This window comes from Gastrolobium bilobum, unplaced genomic scaffold (genome assembly GCF_033153095.1).
Source record: "Gastrolobium bilobum isolate Gb01-03AN ecotype WA unplaced genomic scaffold, APGP_CSIRO_Gbil_v1 utg19275, whole genome shotgun sequence".
Taxonomy (NCBI): Eukaryota; Viridiplantae; Streptophyta; class Magnoliopsida; order Fabales; family Fabaceae; genus Gastrolobium; species Gastrolobium bilobum.
This window is the reverse complement of record NW_026896117.1, coordinates 60,943-88,256: the sequence shown is the minus strand read 5'-3', so window position 1 is coordinate 88,256 and position 27,314 is coordinate 60,943. Positions and strand designations below refer to the sequence as shown.

General features: G+C 37.7%; 2 protein-coding genes across 3 annotated transcripts; one reads left to right on the top strand and one right to left on the bottom strand.

Moving 5' to 3' along the window:
• Nucleotides 1-1,345: 1,345 nt before the first annotated feature.
• Nucleotides 1,346-4,296, bottom strand: LOC133297869 (serine carboxypeptidase-like 45). 2 transcript variants are annotated; one of them, XM_061497093.1, is made up of 10 exons: nt 3,789-4,296; nt 3,384-3,485; nt 3,199-3,294; nt 2,986-3,078; nt 2,835-2,905; nt 2,449-2,730; nt 2,237-2,361; nt 2,016-2,108; nt 1,783-1,900; nt 1,346-1,692 (listed from the first exon to the last, which is right to left on the bottom strand). In XM_061497093.1, the coding sequence occupies exons 1-10, from the start codon at nt 4,036-4,038 to the stop codon at nt 1,540-1,542; spliced, it is 1,383 nt and encodes a 460-aa protein (XP_061353077.1). In that variant the 5' UTR covers nt 4,039-4,296; the 3' UTR covers nt 1,346-1,539. The 2 variants fall into 2 exon arrangements, with proteins under 2 accessions (XP_061353077.1, XP_061353078.1); XM_061497094.1 differs by having other exon boundaries at nt 2,237-2,372; nt 2,454-2,730.
• A 7,147-nt stretch (nt 4,297-11,443) lies between these two features.
• On the top strand, nt 11,444-12,664 carry LOC133297872 (uncharacterized). Its single transcript, XM_061497096.1, has 2 exons — nt 11,444-11,954; nt 12,084-12,664. Exons 1-2 carry the CDS (start codon nt 11,444-11,446, stop codon nt 12,662-12,664), a joined length of 1,092 nt encoding a protein of 363 aa, XP_061353080.1.
• The last annotated feature ends 14,650 nt before the right edge of the window (nt 12,665-27,314 follow it).

Genomic DNA, 27,314 nt, shown 5'->3' with positions numbered 1-27,314 from the left:
GGCTTACATATATCATTAATACTATATTGGAAGTTATTAAATATTAGTCCTGTTGAAGTGAACTTATATGGATTAAGTTATTGGGATTAATGACATCTTATTTGGTATGGATTATGTATTGTGTAGATTCTAAAAATCTTTTTTCTTCTTTCATGATGGGCTAAAATAGAAATAAAAAAAAGTTCTGAAGTCATTATTCTCCATGAAAGGGTTTGGTCCTCAAGTCATACGGACATTTTGTTTTACATCCCATCATTAGAAACGAAAAAACTCCAAACATTAGACGAATTGTGCATACAAGACTTGGAAGATCAAGAATTCACGAGTTCCTCATTCAAATTTTCCATGTATTCAGGTATGTTTCTACTGGATTTCATTCTATTAATGATTTAATATGAAAAATCGTTTTTGATGATAGTTTTCATCTTTGAAGTAACTAAGTTTTTAACAAGTGGTATTAGAGCCACTTTATGTTGAATCATTAAGAGATGAGTTTTTCAATCCACTGTGTGTTTATTTTTTGGAAACGTGGTTTAAGTTGTCTTCCTATATAAATATGTTAATTGATTATTTTAGAAGTTGTTTATATTCGATTAGAAGCTCCTTAATTGAACGCACTATGTAGAACTCCACATAAGCATCTCCTTCGTAAATGCATTTATGGGTGCCATTGTTGTCAATAGCCTTGGGACCTTTTTACCTAAATTATTTATCCATTTTCCTGAATCTAAAACAAATGGTGTCTCAAACCAACACTATATTTTCTCAAAACTTTTCAACCATTTGCATCCCAAAATTGCATCCACCTCACTTAGTTCAAATAAATAGAAATTTTAAACAACCCTTAGGTTTGGTAGCTGTAATCCCACACCTTGACTCCTAAATTGTTGACCAGTTCCCATCTCCATAAAGTACTCTCGGTTATCCTAGTGGGGATTTTGAGCTCATCAACAAGATTTGGGTACAAGAAACTGTGATACCTCGGGAGTCCACCATCAGAATTGCCTTCTGTCAACTTTAGGTTCACACCATTGCTTCCAACCCCCAAACAAACCAACACAATATATAAACAATACAAAAGAAAGAAAACAAAAGAGAATTTCAGAAAAGCAAAATCCTCTACACCAATTCCCTTGTGCCTCCTGTCCGTTAGTTAGATTCACTTTTTCTTGCAGAACAATCTCCTCCAATTCATTTCCCATCTCATTCCCCAACATGCCCTTGTTCCCCTCTCATTTCTTCGATATAAAATAATTGGTGGAGGCCCGTGAGGCCCACCACAATATATCCATGTTAAATAATGTTGAAAAAGTCAAATCACATTTCATGTTTGCAAGTAGAACCAATAAATTAGTGGGTACTTTTGTAGGATCATTTCGTTTTGGTCAACCAATGACAGTACATGTAACATTTATTCATTGTACGGAATGAAATAGAAGGTGATCCGTGATCCAATAGCAATAATCCATTTCTGTGAGGAGTTTATATGAGTTTCTACTTATTGTGGTACAAGCACCACTGTTATCTATCTATTCATATTTAAGACAATAGTTCTGGAAGTGGCTTTCCTTCCAAAAATGCTTTTAGCAGCACTAGTGACCTCTCTGGTTGTGAAAACGGAGCTTCATGAGCTGCTCCTCTTATGGTGGCAAATGATAACATGTTGCCATATACTTGTGTCCATCCAGCTACCTGAAAAATATTGGAAAAAAAAGGTTGAGTCAGACTTCAGGGCAAAAAGTAAGAAATTTTTTCAGGATTTACTGCATTCCAAGTCTTAACCTGTCTTGCTTGAAACCAGGCTCTATATGACACTGTTGTATTCAGTCCAAACTCCTTGGCTAAATCATTTACCAGGGATCTTGTCCCAATTAATGGGATGACTGAATCTTGGTCTCCACTGCAGAGAGAGAAATAGCTTTGCTTGCTTAAAATTGTTTTGCCTTGATAAATAAATGATAGGAACATAATTAAGATGATGGTGATTAAAAAACTATATATATATATTCACTTACCTGTATACCAGAACCCTGATACCTGACTTAACAAGTGCCCCTAGAATTGAAATGGTTGGAATCTCTAGATTCTGCATGTCATATTTGAGAACACTGTAAAAAGAAAGGAAATAGTGATCAACAACCAATGTAAGCCTCAAACAAAAGGAGAGAATTAATGGTATGAACAAGCACTTTGAGTGCAATTTGTTTTATAGCATCTTTTAGGCAATAGAACTTACTCGCTGCAAGTTGACCATGTGGTGATCCCTACAAGCTTAGCATGGAGAGCTTCCTGCACTTCTTTCTTGTTCAAGTATGTGAATGTTTCGTCTTCGACACAAACATCTATCTTCTCTCCCTCTTGCTGCATGTGAGATGATATGAAAATGAATAGGAAAACAAGTGATGAAAAAGAGAATTAAGATTGTGAGAGACCGGATGAAGAGTGTACCAGTTGAGTCAGCACAAAAGCCTGTTGATTTGCTGATAACAGACACACATCAAGAGTAACATCATATGTATCAATATATCTGCTAACCTCTGTTGACACTAGTTTATTTACTCCTGCACAAACGGGGCTAAGTGTCCCAGTTTGAGATTGTCTCCTAATTTGGGAATAGTTGCATACTTTAGTAAACACTTCGAAAGTTGAATCTGATATCAGTCCATGGGACCAGAAAAATTCAGCTCTGGAGTTGAAATCAGTGTTAAATTCCAGTAGTGGGTTTCCTATCTGCGAATATTAATTAACATATGAACCTGTTGTGCTATCAAATTAACCAAAATCTTTCTTATACTTTAATTTAACTATTAGAAATGTCCCATCTTTGTACTCACTGCTATCCCTTTGAGATTGAACTTGGTCTTGGTTTGAACAATGAGTTGTGCAAGTTGGGGTACATAATGACCTGAAAACTAGTACGAATTACTCCACAGCAGCTCCAAAACGAAAAAAAAAAATATTATTCATGTATCACAAAGATACTACCTGCATAGCTCTCCCCTGTGATAAAGAAGTCATTGTTTTTGTACTCTGGGAATCTAGAGAACCAGTTCTGTAGGAAAACAAGATTATCCTTTGCTGTACAGAATGGAATATCATCAGATCTTGAATATCATAATTTGAATGCAAACTAAACTATAAGATGGTTAACTATTAAGCAATTTAAATGCTATTTTGCACAAAATGAAGTGGAAGAACCTGTCATTTCATCGGTCACAAAGTCATAGAAAGATTTATTGGCAGAATAGGAGAAACCAACACCAGCAGGTGATTCCAAGTACAGCATATTTGCCTCTGCAACAAGGAGGAAATCAATAAGCAATTTTTTTATTAAATCCTTAAAAGGTTAGCATGATATCATACATACAGAGTTGTAGGATTACCTTTGTTCCAACTGTAATCATTTTTCACAAGACCATTTTCATTGGGTTTGAAAGGGCCATGCTCAACAAAAGCTCCAGCTCCAACAGAAGAACAACCAGGCCCTTCAAAAACCAAGACAGCATCTTAATTTCTTCTTCCAATGAATCTAAAGAGTTCATATTTTTTTTATTTTTTTTGATAAATCACATATATCCTTCACGGAAGGCAATTTTGTTCGGGACAGGTTCAGGATTAAAGTTTTAAACTAGTCCCTCCCAAAGATGGTACTGAGAGTATTGAACACATGCTCTTACCTCTACCTACTTAGCTCGCATACGCCAACTGAGCTACCATCGTTTGGTCTAAAGAGTTCATTCTGATTCCATTAAAAAAAAACATGTTTTGCCATGTACATAAGAGTATACCTCCATTTAACCAGAGAACTAATGGCTTAGAAGCTGGTTCTACTTCAGCTTCAACAAAGTAATAAAACAAAGCTCTCTGCTGCTTCTCCTCCACTGTAATGTAACCAGCATATTGCTGGAATTTGACTTGTGGCTGCCCAGGCAAAGTGCTTATCTTATCAGCTTCTGAAAACGAATTCACTCTTGAAGTTATTTGTGCTATAACTAGTATTATTATTGTTGCAATCATATTAAACGACTGAGATAGCATGGTAATATCTGAGAAGTTGTTGGTTCGGGGATGGTTCTCTGGCTTACTAACCCAGTTATGGTTGTGAAGGTTGAATGCAAAGGAAAGGAATATAATAAAGACCTATACTATTATCATATTACTATAGTCAGTGGGAACGTGGAAATTGAGTCCATCTCGAGGAGTTTAGGTCTATCTAAGGACGAAGTATCTCAATGTGCTCTTGGATACCTTGATATGGACCAAACCAAACTCTTGACAAAGGATGAGAGAGGGGATGGTGAAAGGGCACGGTGGCTAGATGCAAGATGCCCCTTAAATGGCTGAAAATGAGTATTTATATGTGTGAGTGGGTCCCATTGTAATGCGCGAGACAAACACACCGCTTACATGCAAATGAAGTGGAATAAATATTAGGTGCATCTGTTGCACCTAGATTCAATGCATCCCATCAATAGAAACATTACACATCAGAGGAGAGAGAAATAATTTGGCAGAGAAAAAAAAATTTCGACCGACATGTAATATTTCTATGAATGAGATACACTGAATATTTAGTGCAGCAGTAGCACCAAAAATTTATTCTATGAAGTGAGCTAGTGCAAGGAGTGAGAGATCCTTTGTTACGAGGGTCTAAAAATCTCACTTTGAAGTAGAGAAATAATTACTTAAATTGGCTCGTGAGTGCCCACCCATGGAATTGGACAGGTGAAGCCATTCTAGAATTGTTTCCCATTTTAATAGTTGTCTGATTTGGTTTGTAATCAATTAGCATTTAGATTTATATGTTTCTCAGCTATTATAAATAAAATCTGAAAACATAAGATAAGTTTTGGTGTTGATCCGAATGTTTTGAGTCTTCGAGCTTGATTATTATCTTGCTGATTCAGAGTTCATTTGCTGCTACTTTTGTTATTCTTAAAACAAATTATTAAGGGTCTTGTCTTTAATCGTGTATAAAAAATCGGATAAACATATGCCGGTTGAAATTTTAATATTTTTTTCTTTTTGATCAACAAATGCTATCTTCAACAGGAGACAATCCTGTTCGGGACGGATCCAGAATTAAGACTTTAAATCCCTCTCAAAGATATAGTATTGGGGAGAATCGAACACATTCTTTCACTCTCACATGCTCAACTTCGATGCGTCAACTGAGATGTCATCGTTTGGTAAAATTTTAATATGTTAAAACTTAAAAGTGCGATTTAAATAAACAATAAGAAAGCGAAAACAGATCCTTGAATTATTTATTTAGAAAAAATAATGTGCGTAGGGGGATGCCTTTGTTGTTTGTTTTCTATGATTGATTTGTAAAAAAAGGAAAAAAAAAATTAATATCAAACATATATCTGAAAATCCGATTAATGTTTTCTTTTTCCTTATCATAATGGCGATTTTCCCTTTTGAGTTGCACATAGAATAAAAAGTGTCAACAAGAGAAGTAGATATGAAAAACTTTACAGCCTCAGTTTCACGTGAAGTTTACAGATTAATTGAATTATGAGATTCTTTTGTTTCCAACAATTTGGAATTTTCATCCGTAGTTGATATAGATGATGTCAGTATGACAAATTTGAACCAAAGAGTGTGCATTCATTGTATATGCCTCAAATGTTATGTATGCTCCAAGGATGTGAGGATGATAATGGTCCACAAATTTGGTGTCCTAAAACTGGTCCACAAATAATTTTCCTGAAGACAAAATGCAAGTGCACCTTCACACCTATCAACTAAACAAAGATATTTGGTCTTGAAAATGATAATGGTGGGTGATGAATCATTCCACTTGATCAAATCTATCTCAACATTATCACAATGCACTTGCTTGATTTTGTTAAAAATTTGTGAAAATAAAGTCAGTACAGATATTGTTGTGTAGTAGAGCTTGGTATGTATTGGTATGTATTCTATATATAATTGTATGGGTGGTTTTAAAGAAAGTGGTATGAACCAAAACTCTTATAAAATTACCATAGATGTGTATTTCGGGTACAGCTAACAAGAGAGATTGCGTAAGAGAATGGTAGCTCTATTTCAACATAATAACAACTAATAAAATGTATGGATGTAAGACACTCTTTGAGTGATGAAAGAGGTATATATAGGTGAGAAGTATTCCCTCGTGATATAAAAGAAAAAGATAAGATATTCATACTATCAAAATTTTTTACTATTACTCTAATTATTATTGGATTCAAAAGTTTTTTTTTTTTTCTCTCATTTAACTTTTTCTCTAATTTAATGATGATTAGAGTGATACTAAAAAAATTTGATAGTAAAAATACCCTATCTCTAAAAAAAAAAAGACTATAACTTTTTTTGCCCACTATCTCGGTGCCGTGAGTGAGAAATTATTCCATCAGATGGATGAGTTGTTGGGGGAGAAAGAAATTAGTGCTTAGCAGTGAATCCTGATATGAAATTTCTTGGGAACTATTGAGATCAATCAATTCACCCAAATTATTTAGGGAAAATATAAATGTTATGTTACTGGAAAAATTAAAACCACTAATAAAAACTTGAGGGTCCCATTAGTAAAAAAAAATGAAAAAACAAAATAAAACAATCACCACAATCAATGTATCAGCAGGAAAGATGTTGTTTTTTGCTGCGACCCGATAAAAACAACCCCAAATTATTTATAAGGGAATTATTTTGGGCAGGGTCAAAGACCTTAGAAAAAGTAATGTTTTTGTTTTTGCAATAAACATTGAGGTTTAAAGTTTTTCATAATGTATAAAACGAAATTATATTTTATACACGTATAAAAGTGTATGAGATTTAATTTTTCTCTTTCTCTCTTATCTTGTATGACCCCAAATAAGCATCATATACTTTTATAGAGGAAGGTTATACTTATAATTTTTTTTTATAATTCTTTTTTTTACAATCTTTTACAACCATATCTTAACACTGTTGATTTTCGTCAATCAACGGTTATCCGTTATTGTGAATTAATAATAATTATTAATTCACAATAACTGATAACCGTTGATTGACGAAAATCAACGGTGTTAAGATATGGTTGTAAGAGGTTGTAAAAAAATAAGATTGTAAGTATAACCTTCCTCATTTTTATATAGGGACAAGATTTGTTTACAAATTTTTTTGAATTTTTTTACAAATTACACTATGTTCTCCTCAGAGAACATAGTGTAGTTTGTAAAAGTCTCTATTCTTTCGGGAGAAAATAGTGTAATTTGTAAGAGTTTGTAAACAAAAAAAATTTGTAAATATAACCTGCCCCTTTTATATATGTATAAAAAATAATTTTAGGAAGAGAAATTTTAAACCGTAAAAATTGCTTAAACCAATATACCAATCTCACACTACTTGTGGTATTCGTTGGGTCAAAAGCTCTTAATATAAAGTTTGTTGTCTGCTCATCGAACCCATACACAGCGTGATTTCAGGATTCTATCGAAGCGTGATGTGTATGTAAAACAACCAATTACCAAACTACGGAAAGTGTACAAAAGTATGTGCTGTCGTCCATCGAGTGACATATAATTATTGTTAAATTACTATCTAAGAAATTTGGATTTTACTTAATTTTTAAGAACATTATAATTTTAATTTTTTTCAAAGAATCTCTATACTTATAATCTTTTTTAAATAAGTTTCTATAATTTAATAAAATTTTCAATTAGGTAGATAATATTATGAAATTCTATAAATATATCTTATAACATAATGTGCAGACTTGCATATGATTGAAAATATTCATCAAAGGAGTCTAAATCAATGTAGAATATATTAGAATTGTTATGGAGCAGAGCAAGGCCTATATCCTTGGAAGGTCCAGACAACTTAAGTCCAAAGATAAACTCTATAAATAGGAGTTAAAAATCACAGTTATGACGGATCTTCCTCTAACTTATTTTTTGCAATCACACCGCACACACACCACCCCCTCTCTTTGGTTAAAGGCTGTTACATCGTGTGTTGTGATTCGCTACCTCCAAGAAACATAATCCATAGGTATCAGAGAGAGCATCTAAATCCTACATCAACTAGCTAACCTACGGTTAGACATCTCTGCCTCTGAGGCAGAACATTGGCGCCGTCTGTGGGGATCGAACCCGCGACCACATGGTTAAAAGCCAGAAATCAAAATGGTGCGGACAACCAGGAGCGGTTACCGGCAGCCATCGATGTCGAATCCTAGACATGAACCAATCCCCCCAATTAGGGAGGATCCATCGGGGCAGAATGTGCCCAATAATCATCAGCAGGTAGACACCAATGTCGTTCATGTCAGTGATGTGCATTCCGATTCAACATCAACTCCAGCAGTCAATCCCCATGCTCCATATGTGGAAGGGTTGCAGCCGATTGAAAGACAGGTTGTGAATGCTGGACAAATGCCTAATGGTGCAAATAACGACCAGCGAGTGACAGATCTAGCTGTTGTTGTGGTGCTTAGGAGGATGGAAGAGATGGAGAGAAGGAACGAGCTCCAAAGACAAGTGGATGCTAGGCAGATTCGAGAATTGGAATCTCGGTTGTGGCAGGCCAGGAACCCGGATCTTACGCGAGCTATAACACAAGTCATGACTGACCTGAGGATCACGAATCCTGGGTCATACGAGGAACGCCGACAGCCGAGGTCAAAGGGTAGTCATTAACCTGATTCAAAATCAAGAAACATAGCATGATGGGAGCTGAGGTGGAGAGAGAAATCTGATACAAACGGAGGATGTCCCGCCTTATGTCGGAAGGCAACGAATTAGAAACCCGGATGATGTGTCCAGGGTATATAGGAGAAAGTACAATAGGGGGCAATACAATTATAGTCCTTTTGTGGACGAGATCGTTGATGCGCCCTTCCCAGAAAATTTAAACTTTTCGGAGCTCCCTAAGTATGATGGGACTCAAGATCCCTGGGTGCATTTGGATGCTTTTGATACGGCCATGTACATCAAGGGGATAGAAGAGCCATTAATCACGTGACTTTTTGCAACCACCTTAACAGGAGCAGCTCAAATGTGGTTGTCATCACTACCAGTCGGATCTATCAGGTCCTTTGAGGAGTTTGGTGGGAGATTTTTGTTGAATTTTGCTACTAGCAAAAAACAGCCGAAGTCCGAATTCGCCTTGGGAAAAATAAGGAAGCAACCCGGCGAAACTTTACAAAAATACTTGGACTGCTTTAAAGTGGCGGCTTTACAGGTTCCAGGGTTATCTGAAAATGTCCATCTACATTTAGTGATATCAGGGCTGCATGGATCCTCTAGGTTGGCTAAATCTATATATAAGGATCCGGTTTGGACGTTGGTAGAGTTCATGGCTCGGTCGAAGAAATATCTTGAGCTGGAATAGATGGAGATAGAAAATATGGATCAGAGGCAAAGCCCGAATAAATTGAAAAACCTGGGAATCAAAGACAAAATGATTTCCAGGGTAAGAGGCAAGAAGAAAGAGCTCCAGCAAGGGGAAGGTTTGAAAAATGCGCACCCCTTAATTCACCCAGGTCGCAAATCTGGAAGGAGGTGGCTTCTACCGAAATGAAAAAAAGTGGAGAGTCCCCGGCCTTTGCTAAACAAGCCGGGTTAGATCAATCTTGGTATTGTGCTTTCCATGACGGACTAGGACACACCACCGATGAATGCTGGGACTTAAGGGATGCGATTGAAAGATACATCAAAGATGACAAGTTGCGTCAATATCTCATAAGAACCCAGGGCTGGAGAAATAAAAGGAAACGGAAAGGTCGGCAAATGAGCCCTGCCAAAGAGAAAAGATTGAGGGAGGAGAGCCGAGGTAAGAAGCCGGCTAAAGAAAAGGATGAATTCGTCGAGCCAGAATTTGAGTGTAATGTCATTAGTGGAGCTTTTGGGGGAGGAGGTGACACGATGAATTCCAGAAGGAAATACTTGCGGGAGGTGCTTTCAATCCGAGAATAGCCTGTATTCAAGAAAGAAACCGAGCAACCAAAGCCACAATTGTTGTATTTTACCAAATAAGAATTATAGGATGTGATGCTAGGACATGTTGGGAGAGAGTACAGTTCATTGTAGCCGACTTCCCTTCAGAATATAATGTGATATTGGGAAGACCAACTATTCATAACTGGGATATGTTGGTATCTACCAAGCATCAAAAGACAAAGATGGTTGGAAAACATAACACGGTGATCACCATTTCAGGGGATCAAAAAGAGTCTTGGGAATGCTATTTTAAGTTGGTTAGAGCAGTTGAAATGGCCCTATATCCTCAACTCAACTTAAAGAAGATAATGACACAAGCCAGGTCGGTCCAAGCCAGAAGACAGAGAAATCAGTTAACATGGTGGAGTTGGACATGAGAGACGATACTCAGATGCCAAGGCCAGAACTCGATGGAGAATTAGAAGAAGTAACCATTAGGGATCAAGGGCCAAGTCACGAAGATCGGCAAGGGCTTGAAGGATGAGGTTAAAGATCAGCTTGTTAAGTGCTTAAGGAATAGCAAGGACATTTTTGCGTGGAAGTCAACAAAAATTCCTGGAGTAGACCCTACCTTCTGTTGTCATAAGCTGGCAGTATATCCGGGGTCTAAGCCAATAACTCAAAAGAAAAGGAAGTTCAGCCCTGAACGTCGGCAAGTGTTGAAGGATCACGTCAAGGAACTCTTAGAGGCTGGATTTATCCGGAAAATACAATACACCACCTGGTTATCTAATGTGGTCATGGTAAAAAAGCCAAACGAAAAGTGGAGGGTATGTACGGACTATACCGACCTAAATAAAGTATGTCCAAAGGATTCATATCCAATGCCTAATATAGACCAATTGGTTGATAGCTCTTCAGGGTTCCAGATGTTGTCATTCATGGATGCTTACTCCGGGTATAATCAAATTCCATTACACCCTGAAGATCAAGAGAAAACAGCGTTCATCTCGGGAAAGGCTAACTACTGGTATTTTGTGATGCCTTTTGGGCTCAAAAAATTGGGGGCTACTTATTAGAGGATGATGAACCAAGTGTTTGCAGATCAACTAGGAAAAAGCTTAGAGGTGTATATAGATGATATGATAGTCAAGTCGTTGGAGTCAATGGTGCATATTGAAGACTTAGAGCAGACTTTTGAAAAGTTGAGGCGGTAGAATATCTGCTTGAACCCAGCAAAGTGTGCATTCAGAGTCCATGCACAAAAATTTCTTGGTTTTATGTTAACTCATAGAGGTATCGAAGCTAACCCGGATAAATGCAGAGCAGTGCTAGATATGAAGGCTCCCAAAAGTAAGAAAGAAATACAACAATTGACGAGGAAGCTAGCCTCCCTTACTAGATTTATACCTCGATCTGCAGAAACAACGCTACATTTTTTCAAATTATTGAGGAAGGAGGTACAATATGGGTGGAACGCGGAATGTGAAGCCGCATTCCAGGAAATAAAAAAGCAGTTGGCTTCCCCACCAGTTTTGAGAAAACCGAGAGAAATGGAAGCTTTAATAATATACCTTTCCGTGGGTGATGTTGCTATCAGTTCGGTTCTAGTGCAAGAAGATGAAAAAGGACAGCAGCCGATTTATTTCACAAGTCGGCTCCTACAGGGAGCGGAGCTCAGATACCAGAAATTGGAAAAAGTGGCATTTTCTTTACTAATTTATGCTGGAAGGCTTAGACCATATTTCCAAGGGCATGAAATTGTTGTCTGGTCAGATTTGCCAATTTCGAAGATCCTTCACAAGCCTGATTTGGCAGGGCGAATGATGAGCTGGGCTATTGAATTGTCAGAATTCGACATAACTTTTGAAAGTCGGAAAGCTATCAAATCTCAAGCACTAGCAGATTTCGTCAAGGAGCTCACCTCAATCCAAACCGAGAGTTCACACAGCCTCGATTTTTGGAAAGTATACGTGGATGGCTCCTCCAACTCAAAAGGAAGTGGAGCCGAGATTATCATTGAAAGTCCCGAAGGAGTATCAGTGGAGTATTCAATACAAATGAGTTTTGAAACATCAAACAACCAGGCGGAATATAAAGCTTTCATAGCCAGACTCACGCAGGCTAAGGAACTCGGAGCACGGAAGTTACAGGTTTTTAGTGATTCTCAACTGGTTACTTCTTAAATTGCAGGTAGTTACCAGGCAAAGGGACCATTATTGATCAAATATCTAGACCCAGCCAAGCAATTAACTGCGGAATTCGAAAAGGTGGATATAAGTCATATTCCTAGGAATGAAAACGGCAGGGCCGACATATTATCCAAGTTAGCAAGTACAAAAGGAAGAGGAAATCACAGGACGGTGGTTGAGCAGAATATCCCAGAGCTCACTTGTGTAATGCAAATAGCAGAGATAGATGATTGGCGTTGTAGCATCATAGATTACCTGGAAAATAGGGTATTTCCTTCAAGAAAGGAGGAAGCCAGGAAGCTAATTAGAGATGCAGCTCTGTACACTATGGTTGAAGGACAACTCTACGAAAAAGGAGTTTACTCACCTCTGTTGAAATGTATGAGCTCGGATAGAGCGCACTATGTCTTGTCTGAAATCCATGAGGGAATAAATGGTCAGCATGTCGGAGAAAAGGCCTTAGCTCGAAAGGCGATTAGAGCTGGCTATTTCTGGCCGTCCATAAGTAATGATGCCAAAGAACATGTCCAAAGATATGATCAATGTCAAAGGCATGGGAAGAACCTTCTGGCTCACCCATAAGAGCTAAACCTAATTATTTCTCCTTGGCCATTTTTCAAATGGGAGATCGACCTTTTAGGCCTATTTGCAGCAGCAGAAGGCCAGCTAAAGTGTTTAAGAGTGGTTGTTGGCTATTTTACAAAGTGGATAGAAGCAGAGCTAGTCGCTACAATCACTTTGGCCAGTATACAACGTTTCTTTGAACGAAATTTAATTTGCAGGTTTGGGATCCCAGGTGAAGTGGTTACTGACTATGGAACGCAATTTGCAAGCAAAGCTTTCTAAGAGTTGATGCAAATCTTCATATCTGACATCGCTTTGCATAAGTGGAAACAGCTAACGGTCAAGCGAAAGCAGCTAACCAAGTTATTATAGAAGGATTAAAGAAAAGGATAGAACAATCTGCCAAGGGGAAATGGGTAGAAGAGTTTTACTACGTACTATATGGATACAGAACCACGACATAAACCTCTAAAGGAGAAACCCCATTCAGGTTAATCTATGGATGTGAAGCCATGATTCCAGTAGAGCTAGGAGAACCATCCTGGAGAAGAGTTCAAGCATTATCGCAAACAGAAGAAGAAAATAACAAAAAAATGCCAATGGAGCTGAATTTGATAGATGAGGCCCGGGTTCTGGCTCATTGCAGAAAATTACAGGTACCACGGAACGTGTAATACCTCCAGTACCTTCAGCAGGGGAAGTCGGGTTACAACCTGACTCTAACCAGTTTTCAGAATCATTGGTGAAATCTAGTACTGATACACCAGGATTAGCAACCGGGGTAGAAGAAGTAGTGGTCATAGAAGACTCAGTAGTTCTCTGCCTTTTCGCAGCTAGAGGAGGATGAGCTGCAGCTTTTCCTCGCAAAGACAATATGTAATCAGGTTCCTCTTCAATGTTGGGGTCCATGCTGGAACCTACAAATAAACAAGCACAGGTAAAGTAAGACAAAATAAGTGGTGCAGAAAGGAAGGAACAATGGGATAGGCATACTAGTTAGGTCTGGGCCGGTCCGCGATCTGGCTACCAAGGAAGCCGCGTTCAAATGACCCTGGGAGTTCACATGGTCCAATAAAGCCTTAGCATTGACTTTATCTTCCCTTGATAATTTCAACTTAAAATCAGACGACCTACGCAGGTGATGTTCTTGAGAACAGTAAAGGGGAAATTTTCCTTCTCCATCCTCTCCAATAAACCATGCTCTCTCTCCGACTTCGCCAATCACCTTAAAATATGAGCCTTTGAAGTCTTTGAAGGAATTGCTATAAATAGAAAACAACTTCCTAGAAGGGTTGCTAGCACGACCTCAGATGCTAGTCCACCCTTTGAACTTGGGAGGTTCAGAACCAGTGCGGGGAGTATACACTAAGAAATAGAGAAAAAGAGAAACAGTGCAAGGTAAAGACAGAGATACGCACAGCTGCTCGAAAGCAACGATATAGGCCCAACTGTCAGGATGAATCTGGGTTGGGGCAAGGAGGAGGTGGTTTAAAAGCTGTATTTGGAAAGGAGAGAAGGGGAATCAGATACCAATTTTGGTAATCAAATCACGATAAAAGAAAAAAATGTGGTTCTTCATGATTTCGGCCTGAGCAAACAGGCTCATCGTCTGCGGGAGAGAAAGTGTTGAATACAACCGGGTTACCTATTGGAAGCCCGGATACTTTTTCAGTAGTCATGGTGGATCTAAAGCTGAAAACTTCCTCTATTATCCATGGAAATTGTCTGCGAAGATCATTACTAATAGGGGCAGAGCCCTGCTCAGCTGGGGTCACCTCAGCTTCTCGTCCTTGACTAGATGAGGGCATTTCCACACCTAACTTTGCAGAAGGTGACTCCATAAATACCTAGAACAATAACATGGGAGGATTAAAAACAGAAAAAGTACATACCTGAACTAAATAAACTACTATGGGAAGAGCTTGAAGAGTCATCTGAAACAACCAAAGGAGCTGGGGTAGATGAGCCGGGATGATATGTACAACTACCTAACACTATGTCGGCCATGAAGTCGTTCCCCTTTTCAACAAATTGGGCACTGAGATAAACACAATTAAAGCAAGGATCCGGATTTCTGCCATCCGGAGTAACTACCACGGCTTGACTAGAAGGAGAAGGCAAAGAAGGGTTATGACTTGGACTTGAGAGTAAACGTAAGGGGATAGAGGATTGACCTATGCTATGAGTAGTATGTTTTGGAAAACCCCTAGGGTTGTGGCGGATGCCTGGATTGAGTTCGCAAGTTGAAGGAGAAGATGGAGACGCTCTCTTACTACCACTTCCTCGATAGCCCCCTAATAACGTGGCTTGGGTCTCTTCCTCGATCCGGGGTGTACCAAACAACCAAAACCTCGGACCAAGAGAGAGGCTCTGGATAAACCTTTCTTTTTCTTCTGCATCCATCTCATCACTGCGGCCAAAGCCACGAGGACAAGTAAGTTTCCCTCGACTAGTGAAATCCCTCTTACTCATACTAAGAAGAGTTTTTGAAATGAGGAATAGTGAAAAGTTGTAATCGCAAGAATGTCCTCTATAAGCAATGCAGTACATACCAAAGTGTGGTAAATAGTGGGTGATCAGAAGAACAGAACCAAATTGTGTATATACAGAACGTAAAATATGACAACAGCAGAAGCATGCATGTTTACAGCATATGTTGAAAAGAAAAAATGAGGAAATATAAAGGGCAAGGTGGAAATAGAAATGGAAACCATAAGTAAAATGTAGAGCATACCTGAAGTAAGCTTCAGAGAGTTACAAACGTAGAACTGCGAAGGTGACGAATGGAAAGGAAGTGCAGAAGGAGCAAGGCAGAGACAAATGAACAGATACCAAAATGAACAGATACGAAATGAAAATGTAAGAGAGGAAAATAAAGTTGAATGGGCAAAATCCGCGAAACGAAAGGACATGGGTACGAAGGTAAATTTGTTAGCAGACAGGACAATTGAGGGACGTTCTGACAGTTGCAAATTAATGTGAGGCGGCGTGTAAGGGAGTAGTGGCACACGTCTCATATGTCAGGGAAAGCCACATGGAAAGAAGTTATCATTACGTGGGAAAAGAATCGTTTTTCAAAGGAACCTTTATCATGATTAAACTGGGATATATCGGCTTTAATCCTCCTGGCTAGGTAAAGATTGGTCAGGTTAAAGGAGGAACCTCGAATAGAATCTTTATCTGAGGTCAGCTAGAGTATCTCAGCTATAACCTTCAAGGTCAGATCAAAGGAGGAGGAGAACCGAATCAAAGACTAATCCGAGGTAAAGACATCCATATTGAAACACATAACTTATCCATCCCGGCACCCTGAGTTATCAGTCTATCGAGCTGGGGGAAACTCTTATGGACCAGTGTAAGGCCCATATCCTTGGGAGGTCCAGACAACTTAACCCCAAAGGTAAACTCTATAAATAGGAGCTAAAGACCACAGGTATGACGGATCTTCCTCTAACCTATTTTATGCAATCACACAGCACACACACCACCCTCTCTCTTTGGCTAAAGGTCGTTACATCGTGTGTTGTGATTCGCTATCCCAAGATACCTAATCCACCAGTATCTAGAGAGAGCATCTAAATCCTACATCAACCAGCTAACCTACGGTTAGACATCTCTGCCACTGACGCAGACCAAGAATCATTTGTGTTATTTTAAGTATTTGACTCCTTAAAATGAGGGGTGCACTTCACATGAAAAAGCGAAGATTTTAACAAGTTAATTATCTGTTTGTTATAAATGTGCATGTATCTTATTATAATCTCAATCTCAGATTTATTAATCAATGGTTATAACTCCGCACTTTTCCTTATACTGTGCATCCTTGTTAAAGAAGGCAAATTCTTATTTTATTTTATTTTTTTATCTGTGGAGTTATAATAATTATGTTATTTACATCTAGAGTATTCTTTTATGGTGAAGTATTCCTTTGATTTACGTATCATACTCTCCTAATAAAAAAATATCAATTAGCAATTATGCAAAAGATTTAATTATATAAAATAACTAAAGGGTATTTATGACCAGTGTTATAAAACCAGGCTCAAACCGATCGAGTCAGCTCGGGAATCGACGAACCGACCATATTAATCGGTTCAAGTTATATAATAGATCAAACATGCATGTGAACTGGTATGAACCGGTCTTTTTAAAAAATCGGTTGCCAAAAAAATGGGTCATTCAATTTAAAAAAATGAAACATCTTCTGATGTGCTTGGTCGGGACACACATGTAGCATGATGGAGGAGTTATCTGATTGAAATGGAGGTGGAGACCTTCGATGGATGTCAACCATCAGCAAACATTTGGCAGAGGAAGAGATATCACCTAATGCTTTACTTCGAACGGTGCTTTTGGCATAAGGGCTATCTTGTTATGCTTTGCTTTAGATCAAAAGAATTTGGGAAGGAATGGAAGCCGAGACAAGGGTGACTCGATTTGATGGCAATTTCTGAAACACACGGCAACTAAAGTTCTTGGGTGATGATCAGATGGAGGCTAGGGTTTTTTATGAAGGTAGTAACAAATAAAGTTTGTGGGTCAAAGTTAACTAATGAAAGATGGGTTGTTGGTGTTGGGCTTATTTATCTTTTCTTTTTCTTTTATTTGTGTTTTTGGATTAAGGCTAAAATTTAATTGTAACTTGTAGTTTTATATTTTAATTTTCCTTTCTTTTTACTCTTTTATTTTATTATTATTATTTTTTTAAGTTAGTTTATGTTATAATTTTTAAAAATTTTAGTATAATATAATATATATATATATATATATATATATATATATATATATATATATATATATATATATATATATCGGGTAACGAGTTCAACCATTGACCCCACTGGTTGAAGCAGTAACTCATTAAACCAGTATCCCGACCGAGTCACTAACTGGGCCGAGTTTAATAACATTGTTTATGACCCAAAGATAATAAAATTTTTAGGTAAATAAAAATCCCATATAAATTGTAATTAGATACATAATCTTAATAATATACGAATTTCCTTAAATTAGATATTATCAAAGAAAGATATCAATATCTTAAATAATATAATTATCATAAAACTCGTAAATTAACAAAAGTTTGTTGGGTGTGTTCCTCTTTTTAATGTTTGATGGCTAAGCATGCACCACATTTATTGGTGTATGGCTCAATATCTGAACCAACCACCTCAATGAATATTACCCACCTCTTTAATGATGAAAGATTCTAGAAGAAGGTGTAAGATTTCTCTCCACCTTTATAAAACATATGAAACATTTTGTAATAGGTTAAGAAAAACTGAGATTAGCAAGAATCTTCTGAAGAGAAGTTTGAGTGTGAGACCTCTTTAGAAAAGAACTTGTGACCACCATTGTTAGTGAAACTTGAGTGTAGCTTTAGTGAAACTAGGAAAATTTGATTACTTTGTAATCCTACTTTTTCATAGTGGAAGATTTTCTAGACTAGGTCCCGTGAGTTTTACTCCTCTGCATTATGGAAGATTTTCCATGTTAAAATTTCATGTGTGATTTTCTTCTTCATCTCTTATTTTTGCATATTTTCATTTTTTGGGCTTTGGTCGACCTGGTGTCTTCAGGTTGTAACACCCCGTATGCATCCGGATTTGTTATCATATTACGGTATTAAGCGCAGCTCGATTAAATGCGGAAGCTATATAAATCAAGTTATTAGACATGCAAGATTACTTTTTCTTTATTAACATAACAATATAAAAGTTCATCTACATCCTTATGTAGTTGCAAAACCAAAATAGAATTCTTAAATGCCTCAATATACAAATAAAATACCAAGTCATGAAGCTACATCACATAGTCATGACAAACGTCCACACCTCATGGCGTATACAGATACGTATGTCCATCAACAATACCAATTATTAATAAGTGACATGGACAACCCACATGCTCACATCAAATAAACATACAAAGTTTAGCATATAATTAATTATGTCTCAGATACAATAACCATATCCAAAATAATGTGAATAAATCATGCATATAAGGAAACTCTACTCCGACCTCTTGCCTCTGGAAGCATCCATCTCATGGATATCTGCACCTGAAAAAAATATGCCCTAGAAGGGGTGAGATCTTTAACAGAAATCTCAGTAAGCAAGGGTTCTCGAAGAGTTCCTCCGCCCCAAGTTCACTTCAGTATAACAGTTTAAAAATAACAATTTAACAGTAATAATATTCATATGATGCAACAACATATATATTTATATATATATATATATATATATATATATATATATATATATATATATATCATGCATGTATGCTAACAAGTCTACTGGCCAGAGAACGCATGATTTACGCACGTCTGCTACACGCATAAAAAGCATAAGGCATCTACCTTATACCCTCACTCAGGGATTACCATCTTGTTTGTAATACACCATATAACATACATATATAAGAGTGCATCATTTCATCATCTCAAATAACAGATAAGCACATATACCATATAAACTATCATCCTCCTTGGAGTATGATGGAACAAATGGGGATTAACCCTAAGAATATGAAACTTACCTGTCAAGTAGTATAATCAAGCTCAAAATCCAAACGACAGCTCACAGATCACCAAACAACAAAATCATAGTATGTTTTATGTCAAAAATGTCATTAACAATTAGATTCCCGAATTTCATGACATTTGGACTACGTTTTCTTTTTCGTTTAATGACTGCAAATTCTTTCCAAAGCAACAATCTTTAATTTACATAATCGTTTGTTACATGTACCCTCATTTCCTACCATAACACTGATTTTCCTAAGGTACTATACCCTAATTGGGGCTTCCCAACGCACAAGGGATGATTTTTGGCTCTTTCTGCCTGAGGTAATCAATTACCATGCAAGGGGTAATCGATTACCCTTCATAGTAATTGATTACCATGTGTAAGGTAATCTATTACCACGCGGACAAAATGCGAAATCTACAGATTTTTCCATAATCGCGACTTCCATGGCCTCCAAGGGTTCCAACTCTCGTTTTTCCATCAAACAGAAGTTCAATCCACATGATTATACATAGATAAACAACTCTCAACTCAAATCATTAAATTTTCCCTTTTTCATTACTCAAAACAAGCCATTTTCATAAAAATGCAAAGGAAGGGATGAGGGGTTACCTTGAGGCTCTTAAAAACAGAGAAAGAAAGGGGATTTGAAGTCTTTGGTGTGATCCTAAGCTACTGCCAAGATGATGCACAAAATTTACAATCACCGCTCGGTTCTTTTCTTCACAAGGTTTCTTTTTTAATGCTCCCAAATGAGTATGAATGACCCCAACCCATACACAAAGAAGAACAGCCCCCCAAACCACCAAACACAACAGCTACAACACTTCAAGAAGGGATTTTTCTACTTCAAGGTGAAAACTTTCAAGTTGTAGCAAAGATTGGTTAATTCAAAGAGGAAGAAAAGGTATCTTGAGACTTTCTTGGCAAAGAGGCTATAGTGTTGAGGTTGTGATTATATGGCAACATGTAAAAATGGAAGAACACCTACGTGGGAGTTAGAAAAATGACCTAGGGTTTAGTGTCCTTCTCTATTTATAGATGTACTCACTTAAATCATTGGTATTAGTTCTAATAGCTCTACTGATTATTTTTCTACCAAACTTTATATTCTTAACCAAGACATTTTTCTAAGAATTATCATATTTTAATTTTAATTTTTTGAGACACTTCACCGGTACACATTTATATTGTGAAATACCCGGTATTTGCACTTTTCTTCTGAAAAGTGACTTCATACTGATTGTTATAATTTTCCCATAATTATCCTACATCAATTGTGGAATATTTTCCTAAAATTATATTTAACTCATTAAATTCCTAATTTAGCGGTACTGGTTCTTACACCGGTCGACCTCAAAGTGCCGAGCTGCGAGCTCGACGTGCCGACCTGTGAATCGCTTTCAAGTTGATTGAAGGACCCTGTCCCAATAGTAGTATCAGAGATTGAGTTCGAAGTGTTCTGACAAGATGAGATGGAGACTAGTGGTAAAGCTCACGACAGAGACATGTTTAAGCTCACCATAGATAGTTTTACTTACTAGAGACTCATGATGGAAGATCATTTATTCTACAAGGACCTATACGAGCCCATTCTTAATGTCGAGATGCATGAAGGAAAAAAGGAGAAGGAATGAGAAATCCTAAATAGAAAGGTTGTTTGCCATGATCTGGAAGTACATTGACAAAAGCCTCTTTGAGCATATTTCTCAGTTCACCAATGCGCATGAGTTATGGACGAAACTGAAATCCAAGATACAGTAGAAGACTCCTAGGAACAAAGCGCACCTAATTCTCCAACTTGTGAAGCTCGAATACAAAGACGACATGAGCATGATAAAATACCTCAACACGTAAAAAGGCATTGCAAACCACCTGTCTAAAGTTGAAATGAAGATTGATGATGAGCTTCAGGCTCTGTTACTCCTCAACTCGCTGCGACAAAGTTAGGATACTCTAATAGTGACATTGAGCAACTCGCTCCTGAGGAAAAATTGATGGACTTTGTGGCGGACAACCTCCTAAATAAGAAATCCAAGAGAAGAGAGAGGTGTAAACAACATGTCCAATGTGAACATTGTTGAAAATAAAGGAAAGTCCAACTTCCAGGGTCGTGATAAGTCTAGATATCGTTCTAGGCCAAAGTATGAATTAACATGCTTCTATTGTGAGAAGCCCGATCACAAGAAGCCTGACTGTCGGACTCTAAAGAAAGACCAAAAGAACGACAATATCAAACCGGATCAGATTGAGCCCAAGAAGAAATAAGATAAAAGCACTACTGCGGTGGTTGTCAATACTGATGTTGCGGTCTTCTTACTTGGTGAGGACAATTTTCTTAATATTGCCTATGATTATTGCACCTGGATTGTTGACTCAGGTGCCTCCTTCCGCGTCACTCTACATAAGGGCTTATTCTCTTCCTATAGAAGCAATGATTTCAGAGTTGTAAAATTGGGGAACCAAGTCACCAGTAAAATTGTTGAAGTCTATGATATAACTCTATCCACAAATGTTGTTCAATTGTGTAACTCTTTTATCAATCACACATTAGCGTATGTGCACGTGTCAATAAGTAAAAAATGGATGTGCGAGTCCAAGTATCGTACCACGAAGAAAACTATAAAGTTAGGATCAATGTGAAGCAATAAAAGTAACAATTTTTATAAAAGTTTTGTGATTTAAGAATTACAAGGACTAAACTAATACTAATCACTAACTAATTACTAAACTAAGCTACAAGTAAAGTAAAAATAAAGTAAGAGTGCACTCAAGAACAGAAAATTCAAGTATTAAAGGTAGATTGGTGTAATAACCCTAAATTATGTAGCCACATTTATTAATGAGTCTTGTGTGGACCAAATGAATTAATGATAGTTATATGTGAATAGTCCAAGTTAAGTATGGTTAAATAATCTAAAAGCCCAAAACTTAATGGGTTGAACCCACACCAACTAATGGCCTTAATGGCCCAAACTCATGACTCTTGGAGTTATATGATCTTAGACTAAGCCCACATCAAACTTAAACATAAGTAGCCCAACCTAGTGTGATCCCAACCCAAAGACTCCTTGGGCCGAACCCATCATGCAAAGGAATAAGACTTGGCCCATTCATTAATTTCAATGGAAATCTAACCCCAAAAGGCCAAAGTGGGTCGAACCCATTACCTAGTGTGGTCTTGGCCCAAAATGCAAAGCAATCCCAATATTTTTGAAGCCAACACCGTGGACCCTCTTTAGTGGTGCAACAAGCCCAAGTCCATGAACATATGATGAATGATGTGGCATTTGAGGAGTGGTTGCCACTACATGCAACCAATAAGGGAAAATAATTGAATGAAACTTGGTCATTCCCCAAGTGCAAGCCGTCGACCATGTAGAAGAAAGGAAACATAAATTCTTTTTCCCCACTCCCTAGGCGACGCCTCCAAGGTTCAGGAACCAAGGCTTTCTTCATTTATGATTTAAAAGTAGAGCCACTTTTTCCCTTCCCGCTAGGAGGACCTAATGATGAAACTATACATAGGGGAAAGCGAGGATGGATAGAAGCTAAATAAATAGAAGACTTAGAGATTCATATGGATACAAATCGTGACATAATGCACCCTAGGCAGTGTGAGGAATCTATTGACGCTGAGAATACATGAGAAGATGGATAAGTACGATTGTTTACTTAGTAGAATTAAAGAACGAAATTAATCCCCCTAGAATTCCAAAATAGACCACGCTTAGGATAATCCTTCCGCGCTAAGTATGTTGTTAAGCAATGTTAACACCTCGGTTGAGTATTCGGGGCGTTACAATTGGGGTAAATTTTTCCAATATTGTAATTTCACCCGAATGCTAGAACAACGCTATAGCGATCCTCCATCAATAACCAGAACACTTTTGTATGTATGGGCTCTCACCAACCTTACATGTATACCCAATAACTTATTTCTATATTTCTATAGCTAAAATAATTACTGAATTCATTAAGTTCAAGTTCTATATGGTTTTGTGGCGTGAATGATCTTTCTACCCACACTTAACTAAATTGAACTAGTTAACCACAATGTTTAATAAGGTTTCAGGTTCACCTATATCTCTATAGCCCAAACCCCGTAACAGTTGCAGCTTCTCTCGATAAGTCAACAAGATTAAGAATGAAATACTTTATTAAACAACTAATGGAAAATAACAATAACATAGTTTAGGCAACTATAGTTACATTACAATAGGATACTCTATCACCCAATCCTAAACAATTCAAATCAAACTTGAAAAAAAAGAAATAGAGAAGAAATAAGAAAGGGGAAAGATCTATGGAGACTAAGATAAAAAAAATACAGAAACATTGTTGTAGCTTTGATCTCGGAGCAACTCCATGCATCGCCATTCTCCACCGGAATAGCGCAAGGATCAACTGGGTCCAATGATCTCTCTACTAGTCCCTAGCTTCACCTTTTGACTTGTTGGATTTCTCTCAACGAGGTCCCCAAAATCTTCTTAGTGTTCCACAGCTTCTCAGCATAATTTGGACGTGTGTAGACTCTTCTTTATATAGACGATGGTGACTTGGGCGCCAAGTAACTCTTCAAATTCGAATTCCCTAAAGATAACTTCTGAAGAGGATAAATGTTTATCCTTTAACTCGGTTTAATCCTCTTATTAGCTGAATTTTAAGAATTGGAAGCGATATATGCCTTACTTTATATTGCGCAGCTTCCTTATCCTGATCCAACGTTGTAACTGTCTTATCTCTCTATTTGAATTTTAAATTCAAAAGTTAGTTACTCATTGTACCTTCAACATACTATTTCACTTAAGCATGATTGCTACAACTCTGCAACAAAAACAACATAGACAGTGAATTGCTCTAACACTCGAAATAATATCAAATATCAACACTTAACATATTTCTCATTCCAAAAATAAATAGACAAGATTAATGCAAATATTATGTAATTCTAAGGGAATTATACATAATATATGGCACTAAATCATCAAATAAAAGCCTAAAAATAACTTTCCATAAGAGAGCTATTAATGCACGTTAGGTGCTGACTTATGTTAAAAGAAGTATGGCATGCGACTGAACCTAATCTCGGTAGAAAATCTTGATGATATTAGATTGGTGAATTATTTTGGAGGTGGAAGATGGAAATTGGCCAAGGAAAACTTGGCGTTTGGCTGAGGCAAGAAGGAAGGCTCTTTGTATGTGATGCATGGAAAAATAAATGGTGGAGAAGTCAACTCTGTCCAAGATGGACTTAGCATGGAGTTGTGGCACAAGCGCCTCGACCACATGAGCAAGAAATGGTTCCTAATATTGAACAAGAATGGACTCTTAATCGGGTTGAAGAGAGTTGAACACATTGCCTGACTAGAAAACATCACCGAGTTTTTTTCTTGAGATCGGACCAGCCCAGACGATGCAGGCATATTCTTGACCTCGTTCACACCAATGTCTGTTCCATGTAGGAGAGATCACTTGATGGGGCTCAAAATTTTGTTTCTTTTCTTATGACCATTCGCGCAAAGTGTGACTCGTATTTGTTGAAGTCTAAAGAACGGGTACTCCAAGCCTTTGAAGAATTTTATGCTATGGGGAAAAGGGAGACTAGTAAGAAGGTAAAGGTGGTACATTTTGATAACGATGGTGAATATTGCGGCCCTTTTGATGCCAATTATAGAGAGGTTGGGTTAAGACTTGAGAAGATGCCCCCCAAGACTCCTCAATTGAATGGAGTTGCTGAGAGAATGAACTGGACCATTGAAGAAAGGCTCTAAAGTATAATATCTCGTACCGGGTTACCAAAATCATTCTAGGAAGAAGTTGTCTGAACTGCTGCTACTTTGATTAACCTATCATCATCACAGTTACTTGAAGGAAAAATTCCTCAAGAAGTTTGATCAGGTCTGGAAGCAACCTATGACCACTTGAAATTGTTTGGATGCCAAGCTTTCATGCATCTTCCCAAAGATGAGAGGCAAAACTTGATGTGAAGATAAAAGAATCATATACCTTAGTTCCACCGAGATGTGAGTTCGGAGAAAGACTTTGGGATCCTGTCAACCATAAAGTAGTGAGAAGTCGGGATGTAGTCTTCCATGAAGACGAAACAATCAAAAACATTGTAAAGCCCAAAGTCTGGGTTGCTTCCCGGAGAGAATAACTCGTCCCTCCTGTCCGAGCCGATGTAGAGGGAGAAAACGATCAAGAAAATACTGATGAAAATGACCAACAAGAAGAACCACCTGCTGAAGGTGATGAAGAAAGACAAGTTGATATAGGTCGTCTAGAGGTCCTACATGAGAATGAATAGTTGGACTCTCAACCTGAGATACACTCTAGAAACTCTACTAAAGTGAGATGACCTTTTACAAAATAATCACCTAATGAATCCACAATTATTGCTGATGATGGAGAACCCGAGAAATTTAATAAGGCCATGACGAGCTCCCAGAAGAAAGAATGGGAGAAAGTAATGTAGGACAAGATGAAATTCTTACATGAAAGTCAGACTTATGAGTTGACCGAGCTTCCTCAAGGAAGACGAGCTCTGAAAATAATTGGGTGTTCAAACTTAAGCAAGAAGAGAACAACCAAAGGTCGAGATACAAAGCTAGAATTATGGTGAAAGGCTACTATCAGAAGAAAGGAATAGATTTTGAAGAAATTTTCTCTCTTATTGTGAAGATGACTTCGGTCCGAAATATATTGGCTATGGCAGGGTCAATGAGCTAAAATTTGAACAAATAGACGTGAAGACTGCATTCCGTCATGGTGACCTCGAAGAAGTAATTTATATGGAACAACCTGAAGGGTTATGAGCTCCAAGAAAAGAAGACTTGGTGTACCGATTGAAGAGCTAGTACGACTTAAAACAAGCACGTCGGTAGTGGTACAAGAAATTTGAATCCTTCAAGACCAAGCACAAGTTCACGAAGACGAAGGCCGACCACTACGTATTTGCTGAAAGGTATGAGGCTGGAGACTTTCTATTTTTACTTTTATATGTTGAGGATGTGTTGTTGAGATCGTCCTTCACCATGAAGGATCTCGGCTCGACAAAGCAAATTTTGGGAATTAAAATTATCAAAGAACGTTAAAGAAAGCTCATGTGGCTATCTTAACTCTTAAGAAAAATACATTGAGAAATTTTTGAAGAGATTCAGCATGGACAAAACCAAGATAGTGAGCACCCCCTAGCCGGACACTTAAAATAGAGTCAGAGACAATGTATGAGGTTTGATGAAGAGAACGATGAGATGTTAAAGATCTCGTATCAGTCCGTTGTCGGAAGCTTGGTGTATGCAATGGTGTGTACAAAACCCGACTTGGCATATGTTGTTAGAACGGTAAGCCAATATCTTTCAAACCCTGACAAAGAGCACAAGGAATATGTCAAATAGGTCTTCAAGTATCTCAGAGGAACAAAGAATTATTGCCTCCGCTTTAGAGAAGATAAGGCCATGCTAGAAGGCTTTACGAATGCTAATTTAGGGGGAAATGTCGACTCGAGGAAGTCGACGACGGGTTGTCTAATGACTTTTGCAGGAAGAGATGTCTCCTGACAATTAAAATTGCAAAAATATGTTGCACTTTCAACAACTGTGGCAGCGTACATAGCCGCGACTGAAGCGTGCAAGAAGATGATGTGGATGAAGAAGTTCCTACTTGAATTCGGTCATAAATACGACAAATTCGAGTTGAAGTGTGATGACCAAAATGCTATTCATCTGGCAAAGAACTCGACTTTTCACTCCCACACTAAATACATTGACATAAGGTATCACTAGATCAGTATGTGATAGAGGATAAACAACTCGAACTTGTCAAAGTACACATCAACTTAAATTAGTCTGACACGATGACCAAGCCAGTACCAGCAAAAAAATTTAAAGAATGTTGTGAAGGTGCCTGGCTTATATGCACGGACACGCAAATTTTTTTTAAAATTTGCGTGTCGGACACGTGTCCGACACGCTAGGACATGCGTCCGACACACGGTCAACATTTGGGGACACGCGGTCAACTCTCCGACACGTTTCGACACGCGGTCAATATTTGGGGACACACGGTCAACATTTTTGGACACGCTCGGACACGTTTTTTTTTTTAAATCTTAATTTTATTTTGTTAACTAAATATAA